We start from the raw sequence: 13859 nt of genomic DNA on the forward strand, positions 1-13859 counted from the left end.
TTCTTTATTATGCAACACTTGAATTCTACTGGGTCTTTAAAATACTTTAGATAATTAAGTACTTGGTTACAGCCAAGCTTTCACTAGAAAGGAGAAGGAGCTCAAAGATAGCCAGGGCTTTGGGGGACTTAAAAGGAAGCAAACAAAAAAAAATCAAAGCCCACTCACGCAATCCCTAGGGATTGAGACTGATTAGGGGGCAGACAAGTATGAGGAAGAGTGTGAATGTACGGGCTTCCAGAGCCTCTTCAGATGATGGCTCCATATTCATCTCTCTGCCATCCAGTCCCCAGGGCAACCTTTCTCTTAGGTGCCAGAGAATTCTGATGTCTGGACCTGAAGGTAAATGGTGTTTTCTTTGGGCTTTGCTTTCCTGTGGCAACCAAAAATAAAAAATTACAATTACAATAATCAATATCTGGATTAAAAAACTGTTGCAAATTTTGTATGCAGGGATAAGTTTTCAGGAAAAAGAGAGAGGGTGAGGACAGCAAGCAACAAAATAGAGAAAGGGTTGGCAAACCACAGGCTGTGGGCCAAATCTGGCTCACCACCTGTTTGTATACCTTGCGAGCTAAGATTCCTTTTTCACATTTTTAAACAGTTGGAAAAAAAAAATTAGATAAAAATATTTTGTGACAATTGAAAAACAGATGAAGTTCAAATTTCAAGGTCCATCAGTAAAGTCGTATTGGAACCTAGTCACACTCATTTGCTTCCATATTGCCTTTGTCTACTTCCACGCTACAACAGCAGAGCTGAGTACTGGCGATAGACTTCGTATGGCCCCAAAGCCTAAAATATTTCCTACCTGACCCTTTACAGAAAAGGTTCGCTGACCCATGAAGTAGAACGTCAATCATGTTGCGACCTAACTCAATCACCAGTCAACGTTCCATTTTGAATCCGGTGACTCTTTGGGTAAACCAAAACCAAAAACCAAACCCATTGCCATTGATTTGATTCAAAGAGTATCTACTAAAGAGTAGAACTGTCCCCTAGGGTTTCCTGTCATTATTTCCTTCATCTGTGAAATGGGTATGATAACAATAGTAGTTGCCTCACGGTATTATGAGAGGATTGAGTGAGAATGCCAGCAAAGCTTTCAGAGACGTGCTTGACACATTCCATAAACGTTAGCTGGTGTTGCTATTATTCCCAGTCTCTGACATTCTTCCCATGAAAGTAGGGAAGAGGAGGAATTGATCTCTCTGGCAACAGACAGGGGCTACTACTTATGGAATTCAGTATAGTGGAGAAGACAGATGACGGAATAGCGATGTTATAACGTGTGAAGAGTGCTGTCAAGGGCAGAGGGTGCACGGGATGCACGGGGTGGGGGGGTGGGGGGCGCAGAGCAGGACCACCTGGCCCCCCCTAGAAAGGCAGGACGGAGAGAAGTGATTAAACAAAAACATCCTAGATGAGGACCAAGGGCCTTTTAGCAAATTAAAATTAAAACCTTTTTAAATCAGGCAACACAACATTAGCTGTGTATTTCTATCACTTCAGACCAAAAAGAAGCAAATTGTCAACAACTAAACCGTGTGTTTATCATTAAAATCAGGTACTAAGCAATTCACAATTTCTCCAAGTGGGGTTTACAGAGCACCTACGTGGGCATTGTCTCTGGAGCTATTAAAAGTGCAGCTTGCTGGGACCCACCCTTCACTTATTAAGTCAAAATTAGAAGGTCCAGGAATCTGCATTCTAGCAAGCGCTCTTCGTGATTCTTGCGCATGCGAAAAATTGAGAATCACTGAGAAAATCACACAATATGCAATAAGGATGGAAACAATTTCTAATATTTATTGAAAGCCTACTATGTGCCAAGAAATAGATTAGGCCCTCTCGCCTCCTTTTATTTCACTCTGTAAGTTAAGTATTATCATGGCTGTTTTTCAGGTAAGGAAATTAAGGCTTTGTATTTTAAATAACTCTCCCAAAGTCACGAGGCCAAGGAGGGGGCCACATCAAGACTTGAACCCAGGTCTTCCTGACTCCACAGACCCTTCTCTCTCCACTTACAGGGACTCGTGTGTTATTACTCTGCAGTCGTGGAACCGGGGCTGCAGAGGCACCGAGAGGTCACCTCATCACACACTTTCTTTCCTTCCTTTGTTGTTAAGAGTAAAATCTTAGCCTCCACTAAAGCGCTTGTCTCTGTTGCAAGGGTGAAACATTTAAGACATTCTTCTTTGTGAAGAAAATCACTAAAGAATCTGAACTGACAGTTACTAAAAGAACAGAAGATTGATTTAACGATGTTCCCAACTCAGAGTGATTAACTCTCTGGGGATGCGCTAGGGGTCCTGTTGCCCCTTCAATCAACAGCCCAGATAAATCTTTTTCTGCTCCAGCAGTTTAGGACAGAATGCTGTCAACTCAAAATGCATATCCATGGCCTCTGTTCTCTTCCTGGTGGTGCAAACGGTTCAGCACCAGGCAACTAACTGAAAGGATAGTTAGATGATGCTTCAGACAAAAGTCCTGGCCATCTGCTTCCCAAAGGTCATACCCATGAAAACCCTACGAAGCAGTTCTACTCTGACACACATGGGGTCGCCATGAGTCGGAATCGACGCCACAGCAACTGGTTATTCTTTCCCTGCGTACAGCCCCTTGCTATAGTGTTCTGTTTACATATAGAAAAGCTCGAGGAGTGATAAAAAGGCATCCCAATATAGGTAAAGCTCTCCTAAACCTTGAACACAGAGGAAATACACTGTGAAGTGCTCCCTTGACCCTTTTCAGGCCCCCCGAGTCCCTGAGCTCCCCAGGATGTCACCTCGAGAGGTTCTCGATGTCCTCGATGGTCTCCGGCAAAGACATCCCCTTGGTCTCTGGAAGGAGCAGCGTCATTCCTCCAGCCACCAGGCCACACACCGCTTCAAAGGCAGATTTCACATGGAGCAATTAGAGCATAGCCAATACCATTTACAGAGGTAATGACAGCTAATTAAAGAGTCCTCTAGATAACGGTGTGAGAGACCGTATTAAAAAAAAAAAAGTTGTAAGGAATGTCACCAAGCCAAACTCATTGCCGTTGAGTCGATTCCGACTCAGAGCAAACCTGTAGGACAGACTAGAACTGCCCCGTAGAGTTTCCAAGGCGGGAATCTTTATGGAAGTAGATTGCCACATCTTTCTCCTGTGGAGCCACTGGTGGGTTCAAACCACTGACCTTTTGGTTAGCAGCTGAGCACTTAACTACTGCGCCATCAGGGCTCCTTAAGGAACATCAAGCAAAGAAAATTAAAGCAATAGGGTAACTGGAAAAATACCAGAGTGAAAAAAGGAAATATTATCCTAATTTTACTTCTATGTAAGTATCAAGTTCTTAGAAAACAAACAAACAAAACTAGTTGCTGTCAAGTAATGTTTAAGTATTAGGGGACTTGTTGATGCAGGTACCTCAAGAACAATATAAAACTCAATTTTGACTGGTTACTTTAGAAAGAGATGAGATTAGATTAGATAAATGATAGAGAGATAGGAAGATAAGCAGATAGACAGACAGGTATGTAAGTAAATAGATGCTTGATTAGATAGGTAGATAGGTAGAGAGATAGACAGAGATGAGATAGATCAGATAGAGAGGTAGTGAGGTAGAAAGTGAAAGAGCAAGAGGGAGAAAGTGAGAGCAAGAGAGAGCTTAGATATAGAGCATTAGAGCATCAGAGCACTGTGGGCCCCTCTTGTTCCTCTCTCTCTCTCTCTTTCTTCCTCCCTCCCTGTAATACTGGCCTGTGTCCAGGTCTGGCAAATCTCTGTACATGGTCCGCCATCCTGCCTCTGACTGAGGGGTTAAGCAGAGTCTTGGAGGTCCCAAAGTCTAAGTTTGGGGAGAGAAGTAACAGGCTCCTCCTCCTTCTCTGATCCAACTTTATCACCAGTAAAACTGATACTGTACTTTGATCCCCATCTACTCTCAATTGTTAAGCTCCATAAATAGAAGAGGGGTGATAATTTAGCATCCTCAAAACCAAAAAAACCCGCTGCCATCCAGTCAATTCCCACTCATAGCGACCTATAGGACAGAGTAGAACTGTCCCATAGACTTTCCAAGGAGCACCTGGTGGAGTTGAACTGCCAGCCTTTTGGTTAGCAGCTGTAGCACTTAACTGTTACGCCACCAGGGTTTCCTAGCATCCTCAAGCCTCCAGCAATTACATGTTAAATGTACAAGTTGGGAGTCAAATTCACAAGAAAGCAGGGGATTCCATCAAAAGGTCTCCCAGATTCTGTCCTGTCAGATGAATTTTTGGATTCTAGAGCCATAGGGCATAAACCTCTGGTTCACCTTCTAGGAATGCATCTTATTTTCCCACAGAACTACACAAGACTGAGTGAGCCATGTGACAACTGAAGAGCAAGCATCATCCTCACTTTCTGGAAGCTCTCTTGGGAGTATCACTCAACACAGAGTTCCTGAGTACTCATTCTGTACCAGGCACTGTGCCCACTGCCAGGCTGGAAAGAAGGAATAATAAATGCCCCACGGAATCTCACCAAACAACGCGAGAGGCAAGCCTTGCCAAACCTCCATCAGCCTGAAGACAATGAAGGGGGTGACGATTCCACCCACATCACACAGGGAAGAGCATACCATTAATCCAAGGTTCCTGATAAAATACAGAGAGCAAAAATGATTTTCATTTCCATATGTTAACCTCAACCTAGAGCAAACCCAATGCCAGCCACTGTGGCTAGCTGGGGGTGCCATGGTGGTCAGCACACCACAAGCAAACTGCAGGGGTAAGGAGGAGCTGAGTGGATTAACCCACTTGCTACTGAGAGGAGTTATTAGGCTCAGAGTGAGAATTGGTCTGAGCTGCCCCATTGTCCATGCAGCTGAAGAAGAGCTCTGCCTTTGTAAAATTATACTTTCACATATCTAGCTCTCAAGCATGTAATTCCTAAAGAATTGCTACAAGCCTGGCAAAGATAACAACAAAGTACTCCTTGCTCTGAACCTCAGTTTTACCCCACTCCTGATCCCAGTGTCCTCTGTAGGAGAACATCACATGTGGGTGAGACTGGGTCTAGTGGGATCTGGGCTTATCTCAGCCCTGGGACCCTGCGAGTTGGGTCAGGCCAGGAGGAAACTCTTGACTGTTCTGTACCAAAGACTGACTAACAACGTCATCACCTCAACAGCCAGCAAGTGACCGCTAGAGGAGATACACGGGGAAGCAAGGGAAGGAAGGGGGACTAATGAGAAAGAGGGATCATCATTGGAGCTCATTGGTTAAGTTGTGATGGTCAATGAATGGAGCTCATTAGCTAAGCTCTTCCTTGTGTATATGACCCATGGAAGAGTATTGTGCCACAGGGTAGCCAGCCTAAAATAGATCTCTCCAAGAAAACATGGATTCCCACTTCTAGGACTAGAACTGTATGGGGGTCAGTGGTGCTAAAGAGGATGATCTGGTGTTGAGTTGCGAATTGTTGAGCAAGACAAGGCTGATAATTCAAATTCTAATTAAGGGCTTCTTTCCTGTAGCTGAAAGCTTAGGTCTCTGCTGAAATGAAAATGCTCCTGGGAGGGTGATATTTAAGCTGTGGCCAGTTGTTTCTTCTATCTGATTGTGAGTTGCTGGGGATCATTTCCTCAAAGCAGGTTTTGAGAACTGAGAGGAAGAGAGTCTTCATTAGGGGACCAGATACTCACTGAGAGATAGGAAAGGGTAGAGAGTGGGTACCAAGGACTGGAGAACACAGAAGCTAGAGGGGAAAGAGGTAAAGGGACCGTCTACTTGAAATGACACTTTGTATCCTTGTAATACTCCCCTGTAATATTCTTTGCTCTAAAATCTACTTTGTCTGATATGAATATAGCCACTCCGGCCTTCTTTCAGTTGGTGGTAGGATGGAATGTTGTTTTTAACTGTTTTAATTTTATATTATCTCTATTTATAGTATCTTTCCCAAACTTTTATTTATTTTTAAACTATCTCTGTCTTTATATTTAAAGTGAGTTTCTTATAAACATCATACAGTTGGATCTCTCCTTTTTGCCTGATCTGACAATCTCTGCCTTTTAACTGGGTATTTAGACCATTTGTATTTCTTGTGATTATTGATATGGATGGGTTTAAAATCTATTATATCACTATTTTCTTCCTTTTTTTCCCATCTGTTCTTTGTTATTCTTTTCCTCCTTTTCTGCCTTCTTATGGAGTTAGTATTTTTAATGATTCCATTTTATCTTCTTTGTTAGATTAATAGTGATAACTGTTTGTCTGTTTTTTCTTTAGGGTTTATGGTGCATATCTTTAACTCATCACAGTCTAGCTTCAAGTGATATTATACTACTTCTTCTATACTATATGAACCTTAAAATAGTATACTTCCATTTATTTTTTTCCAACCTTTGCCCAATTTTATCACACATTTTACTTTCCACGTATGTTATTAATCCCACAATACGTTGTTATTTTTGCTTTAAATCAGGGATTGACAAATTACAGCATACAAGGAAAATCCAACCTACAGCCTGTTTTGTTATAATCTCTGAGTTAAGAATGGTTTTTTGCATTTTTAAAGGGTTGTAAAAAAACAAACATACAGAGAAGAATATGCAGCAGAGAACATACATGACTCACAAAATCTAAAATACTTACTATTTAGGCCCATACAAGAAAATTTTGCCCATCCCTGCTTTAAGCAGTTCATTATCTTTTAAAGTAAATAATTTAGCAGAAAAGGAAAGTATTTCTATTTTCCCACATAGTTGCCATTCCAGTGATCTTTATTTTCTGTGTAGACCGACATTCCCATCTGATATCATTTTCCTTGTGCCTTAACAACCTTAGCATTTCCTGTAGTGCAGGTCTGCTGGCAATGAATCCTTTTGGCTTTTGTATGTCTGAAAAGTCTTTATTTTCCTTCCTTTTCAAAAGATTTTTGATGAGTAAAGACAGTTTTTTTTTCTTTCAATAATTTAAGGATGCTGCTCTACCATATCTGAGTTTATTTTGTTTCCAATAAGAAATCTGCTGTCATTCTTATCTTTGTTTATATTTATGATGTGTGTTTTTTCTCTGACTGCTTTTAAGATTTTCTCTTTATCGTTGGCTTTAAAGAAATTTCATTATGATGTGCCTTTCCTCATGTTTTTTGTGCTAGGGATTTATTGAGATTTATGGTTCTGTACATTTGTAGTTTTCATCAAATCTGGAAAATTTTGGCCATTATTTCTTCAAAGATTTTTCCTGTCTCCCCAGCCACCATTTTTTACTCTCCTTTGTGAACTTCAATTCCATGTATTGGATTTGTCTGTCCCACAGCTCACTAATTCTCTCTGTGTTTCATTTGGATAGTTTCTATCACTGTCTTCAAATTCACTAATATTTTCTCCTTTCATGTCTAATCTACCATTAAAACCATTTGGTGTATTTTTCATCTTAGACATTATAATTTTCATCTCTGTAAGCTCAATTTGGGTCTCTTTAAAATATATTTCATGTAACTGATAATAGGGAACCCAAGGTCGAGAAGGGAGAGTGTTGACATGTCATGGGGTTGTAAACCAATGTCATAAAACAATATGTGTACTAATTGTTTAATGAGAAACTAGTTTGTTCTGTAACCCTTCATCTAAAGTACAATAAAAAATAAAATAAAAAATGGCCTAACTGATTTTAACGTGCCATCAAGGTTGAGGACCACCCCTGTAAAGCCCTCATCAGATCAACAGTGATTAGAGTCAGGGCTTTTTACTCTCCAGTGTCAGGGTTCTGTTGCTTTTTTTTTTTTTTTAGTTGATTAATTTTTTAATTAAGGAAAAAAAAGAAAGGCAACCTCACCCTGACACTGGTAAAATACAGTAATATAAAAATTCACCATTAGTGACCTTTAAGGAATTCACTATATATATATATATATTTCACATCTTCACTTAACATATTCAGTTTTTCTCTACATTCTTGAACATGCAGAATATAGTTACAATAACTATTTTAATGTCCTTGTCTATTAAGACTATCATCTGTGTCATTTCTGGGCCAATTTAGACTGGTTTATTTTTCTCCTTGATGTAGCTTCTCTATGCCTGCTTCTTTGCGTGCCTGGTAATTTTTGATTGGTTGCCAGACATTGTGAATTTTACCTTGTTCGGTGCTGGATATTTTTGTATTCCTACAAATAATCTTGAGCTTTGTTTTAAGAACATGGCTAAATTACTTGAGAACAGTTTTATCCTTTTGGGTCTTACTTACATCACATCTGACAATTCTCTCTCTCTCTTTCCATTAAAATCTTAGAGTATTTCTTTATTATCACATTTGTAACATTTATTTTCTGTCCTGTATCCATAGCTACATTCATTTTAATCTCAAATTCAGTGTTCACACCAGTAATAGACTTTATTTTTTTTTAGAGCAGTTTCAGGTTTACAGAAAAATTGTGCAGAAATTACAGAGAGTTCCCATATAACCTCTTTCTCCCCTGCACACAGTTTCTCCTGTTATTAACACCCTGCAATAGTGTGGTACATTTGTTACATCCAATGAACCAATAGGACCAGGCAACGTTTCATTTCGTCCTGTTATACATAAGGTCGTCATGAGTTGGCGCCAACTCAACAGCAACTAACAACAAGAATAGTTTACATTAGGGTTCACTCTTTGGGTTGTACATTTCTAAGATTTGACAAATGTATAATGTCATGAATCCACCATGACGGTATCATACAGACTAGTTTCACTGCCCTTAAAATGCCTGTTAAGCATGCCTTAGTAACAATGCCACTCAATGTCCAGACTGATCAGTCCTTGGGGGGTGCTTGAGGAAATGCTTGTGAATGTTAGTCCTCATTCAGCCTGGCTGGAACACAGCTATTTGAATGGCTACCACTCCTTCAATGCACTCACCTGATAAATGTAGGATACAGCTCAGCATTCACTAGGCAGACCATTTGGAACACAATGGTGATTCCCAGTCGGCCAATGCAAGCTACCACGATATTTAACCAGTATAGCTCTGGATAGGAGACACAAAGAGGGTGTGGGAAAAGTGGGGACTTAGGCTCACCAAGTTATGACAGGTAGCCACATTGGATGGTGTTTGACTTCTAGAGCTGGAAGAGCCTGAAAGATTGTCTTATCTAAACCTTTCCTTCTGGGGCAAATAAACAGAGTCCCAGAGAGATCACGGGACTTGATAACGACACATTAGGGAAGGTTCCATTGTACAGAGGAAAGAATGTGCTTTTTGGAATCTCAGCTCTGCCTCCTGCCAGCTGTATAAACTTGGACATGTTATTTTCTTCTTTGTGCTTTGATTTCCTCAGCTGTAAAATGCAAATAACTTTATAGATTGTTGTGGGAATGAGAGATAATATATGTCTAATGTCCATTGTGATGCCCCATAAATGTTGGCCTTAATCATTATACAATGCTATAGCTGCTAGCACAGTGCCTGGACATAGAAGGTACTATAAATGTACTTCCTTTAGGCCGTAGTCCTAGAATATATATCAGATACACCAAAGTTCTAATTCTCAATCTAGTGTTTATTTCCCAACATGTTTTAAACCCAAAATAGTCTGAGAAAGAGGCAGCACCAGAGAAGACAATGCTCGAGTTCTGCCAAGGATGGGAGAATAGACCCAAAACAGAGTTCTCCTTCTTGGTATTCAGTGTTGTTATACATATATATATATATGGAAACCTTGGTGGCGTAGTGGTTAAGAGCTATGTCTGCTAACCAAAAGGTCAGCAGTTCAAATCCACCATGTGCTCCTTGGAAACTCTATGGGGCAGTTCTACTCTGTCCTATAAGGTCACTAGGAGTCGGAATCGACTCAACAGCGATGGTTATATAATGGGTATATATATGTGTGTGTGCATACATATATATATATATATGTATATATATATACACACACACATATATGTACCCAGTCATTGAGTATTACCCAGGATTCCAGTGTCCCACAAATCCAAAACAAGGAGCTTGGGAAGAAAATGAGTGTTATGGATTAAACTGTGTCTCCTCAAAAGATGTGTTTGAATCCTAACCCCCATCCCTGTGAATATAATGCTATTTGGAAATAGGGTTTTTTGTTTGTTATGTTGATTAAATCATACCTGAGTAGGGTGAGTTCTAAATGTAATCACTTCTGAGTTTAAAACGAGAAGATTAGACACAGAGGTATATGCATGGGGGAGGGTAAATACCTTGTGAGGATTCTTTACAAACCAAGGAATACCCAAAGCTAATGAAAGGAAGGAATTGACATGGTCAAGACCCTGATTTGGACTCTTAGCCTCCAGGAATGTGAGGACATAAATTTCTGCTCTTTAAAGCCACCCACTTGTGGTATTTCTGTTATAGCAGCACTAGGTAACTAAGACTGTGGGTAATACCTATTTCAGATCCACTCTGCCTTTTTCCTGTCTGCTTTGTTCTCACCCCATGAAAGAAGGGAGAAGAATATTGAGTTTATCTTATCCACCCCATTTTATTTCCAGCCTGAGTGTTACAGATTGAATTCTGTCCCCCAAAATAATATCTTGAAGTTCTCACCCCTGCACTTGTGAATGTGACCTTCTCTGGGGAAACAGGGATTCCCTTTGCAAATATTATCAGTTAAGCTAAACAAGGTCATGCTGAAGTAGGGTGGGTCCTAATTCTAACCTCTTTAGAGTGGTGTCTTATAAAAGGGTGGAGCCAACACAGAAACAGAGTCACACGCAGAGGGAAGACAGTATGTGGGGCTCTGTCTACAAGGAAGGAGTGCCAAGGATTGCCAGAAGCCACTAGGAACTAGGAGAGAAGCATGGAACATAGGGTTTCCAAGTAGCAACTGGTGAATTTGAACTACCTATCTTTTGGTTAGCAGCCAAGCTTTTAACCACTGTGCCACCAGGGCCCCTCAGAAGGAATAGACACAGTCAATACCCTGGTTTAGATGTTTAGCCTCCAGAAATGTGGGCCAATAAATTTCTGTTCTTTAAAGCTACCCACTTTGTGGTATTTTGTTATGGCAGCTCCAGAAAATTAAGACACTAGTCTACATAGTCTGCTTCTTGCGCTTACAGATTTCATGAAGCATTTTCCACAATACATGCACAAAAGCCTACCAAAATGACTCATTAAACCAACAAGTGCAAAGCATAAGCAATAAAATCTGAGGAAATAACAAATCCACCTCAGTATTTACTTAACAACACTTCCAAAAGCAAGGAATGTGAAAAAGCAGTTTATGTCCTCAAATTAAAGCTAAGATTAATCTACTTTGATTGATCTTGGATTGTAAGACTTATAGACTAAAGTACACATCCACCAGAATGGCTAATATTGAAAAGACTAGCAGTATTACTGAACATTTTGATCAACAGTTCTGTAGAAGAATTCTGATCAAAAGGGGGGAAATTAAGAATAGAATTTCAAATTCTCATGGAATCCAGATTATCTGGATCCATGGAGACTGGATGAACCCCTAAAACTATTGGCCTAAGTTAATCTTTAAAAAAAAAACTTAATTGAAAAATATTCCCTGATGCCTTCTTAAAAACTAAATAACAGTTGGGCTTAACTAGTAAAGAATGTCTGCCTTGAGTATTGTGTCTTTCAAGATCTATCTATATGGAATCAAACTGACAACATTAACTTTAAAGAGTAGATAGGAACCTTAAGGGGAAGTGAGTTTATATTAATGCAGGAGGAGCAACTCAGAAAAGGAGAGTGTGTATGGTTGCACAACTCAAAGAATGTAATCAATATCACTGAATTGTATATGTAGAAACTTGAATTGGTGTATTTTTTCTGTGTATATTGTAGCAAAATCAAGCGCTATTGAGGATGTGAAACAATTGGAACTCTCATACATATTGCTGGTGGGAGTATAACTTGGTACAACCATTTTGGAAAGCTGTTTGGCATTATGTCCCAAAGCTAAACATCTGCCTACCCACTGACCCAGCAAATGCCTCCTAGATATGTACTCAACAGACAGGCACAAGAACGTTATTGCAGCTTTAACCCCAATAGACTCTGGAAACCATACAAATGTAGTCAACACTAGAGTGGATAAATAGTGTTATATTCATATAATGGAATGCTAGACAATCATTAAAAAGTACAGACTACACTCTCATGTAACAACATGGATGAATCTCCGACACAAGGATGAGTGGCTGAAGTCAGAGGGGGAAAGAAAGAGGATATTTGGTACGGTTCCATTTCCATGAAGTACACCCTGTAAACCCATTGCTGTTGAGTCAATTCCGACTCATAGCGACCCTATAGGACAGAGTAGAACTGCCCCATAGGGTTTCCAAGGAGCGGCTGGTGGATTCGGACTGCTGACCTTTTGGTTAGCAGCCATGCTCTTAACCACTGTGCCACCAGGGCTCCACATGAAGTACAAAGACAGTCAAAATTAACTCGTGGTGACAGGGGTCAGAGTACTAGTTATCCTGGCAGGTGTGGTGGGTATTGATCTTGAAGGAGCATGAGGGTGACTTCTGGGGTATTGGAAATGTTCTCCATCTTACCTAGGTCATAGTACCTAGGTATATGTTGTTTTGTATTTGCTGTCAAGTTAATTCTGACTCATGGCAACCCCAGGTGTGCAGAGTAGAACTGCTCCATAGGGTTTTCAAGGCTGTGACCTTTTAGAAGCAGATTGCCAGGTCTGTTTTCTGAGGTACCCCTGGGTGGGTTTGAACCACCAACCTTTTGGTTAATAGTCAAGCCCTTAACCATTTGTGTCACCCAGGGTGTATACAGATGCAAAAATTCGTTGAGTTGTACACTTATCATTTGCTCATTGTATATATGTTATACCTCAATTTAATTTCTTTTTAATTAAAAAAAATTGTAGACTAAGGTAACACTAGGAGCTCCAGTGGCACGGTGGTTAAGAGCTTGGCTGCTAACCAAAAAGTCAGCAGTTCAAAGGTAACGCTCCGTCTATGTTCTTGTTCCAGAGGCTTATCAAAGAGTTCAAACGCTACTCCCAAAATTCAGTTACCCGGAAGATGATAAAAATGGACAAACTCACCATGTGAAATAAACACCATAGCGAAGCAGGCTACCCCCGCCACCAGATTCCACACAGCCAGTGGGTAGATGCGGCCGATGCGGTCGATGGTGAAGAGGATGAAGAAGGACGCGGGGAACTCAACCAGAGAGGAGTAGAAGAAGTCCAGGTAGAGGTTCCCACCGGTGGCCCCAATATGCATGATGAGTCCCTGGTAAAGCACGGCGCTTGTGAACCTGAGCAAAGAGGAGAGTGCGTGTCAAAGGCAAGCCCTGTGGAAAAGGAGGCACCGCGGGTTTCTGGTGGCAGGGAAGAAAGACGCTAGCAGCTAGAGAGAAGCATCCATCACTTGGTTTAGAACGTCGTAGAGCAGAATAGGAAGGGGACAAAAGTCAGGAGGGTGCCCCAGAAGGGCGCTTGATGAGAAATTCTGTTCACAATGTATATGAGCGCATGACTTTCGGCACATATCCAGGTTTCCTGGAGACCACCAATGATGAGCGCCTGGCACTGCACTGAGCACTGTACCAACCTGACCTCCGTCAGTGCTCTGGCAGCCTACAAGCAGGTCGGCGGGAGAATGCAGGGGACCAGTAAGCAGGCTCAGGCATCAGTCTGTCTGCTCCAGCACTGCTTTATTACCGTGTGACCATGAGTAAGTTATCCAGCCTCTGCGCCTCAATTTCCTCATGTGTAAATGGAGATAATAACAGTACCTACCATGTCAGTTTGTCAAGAGTGTCCATTGTGTTAATGGATAAAGAGTGCTTGGTCTAGTTTCTGGGACATAGTAAACACTGAGTGAAGAAGAGCATTTGTTGTTGACATTGTCATCGTGGTCATCATCATCATCATCATCTTGCCC

General features: G+C 40.9%; 1 protein-coding gene across 1 annotated transcript in view; it reads right to left on the minus strand.

Moving 5' to 3' along the window:
* Nucleotides 1-306: 306 nt before the first annotated feature.
* Nucleotides 307-13859, minus strand: part of LOC101343732 (solute carrier family 22 member 1) — a 38259-nt gene continuing 24706 nt past the window's right edge. Inside the window, exons 7-11 of the mRNA XM_004368795.1 lie at nt 13016-13230; nt 8877-8985; nt 4513-4625; nt 2789-2888; nt 307-373 (exon numbers count right to left, since the gene is read on the minus strand). Coding sequence (XP_004368852.1) covers nt 307-373; nt 2789-2888; nt 4513-4625; nt 8877-8985; nt 13016-13230 — 604 coding nt within the window. The remainder of the gene's footprint in view (nt 374-2788; nt 2889-4512; nt 4626-8876; nt 8986-13015; nt 13231-13859) is intronic.

The sequence above is a fragment of the Trichechus manatus genome, unplaced genomic scaffold (genome assembly GCF_000243295.1).
Source record: "Trichechus manatus latirostris isolate Lorelei unplaced genomic scaffold, TriManLat1.0 scaffold00002, whole genome shotgun sequence".
NCBI classification, from domain to species: Eukaryota; Metazoa; Chordata; class Mammalia; order Sirenia; family Trichechidae; genus Trichechus; species Trichechus manatus.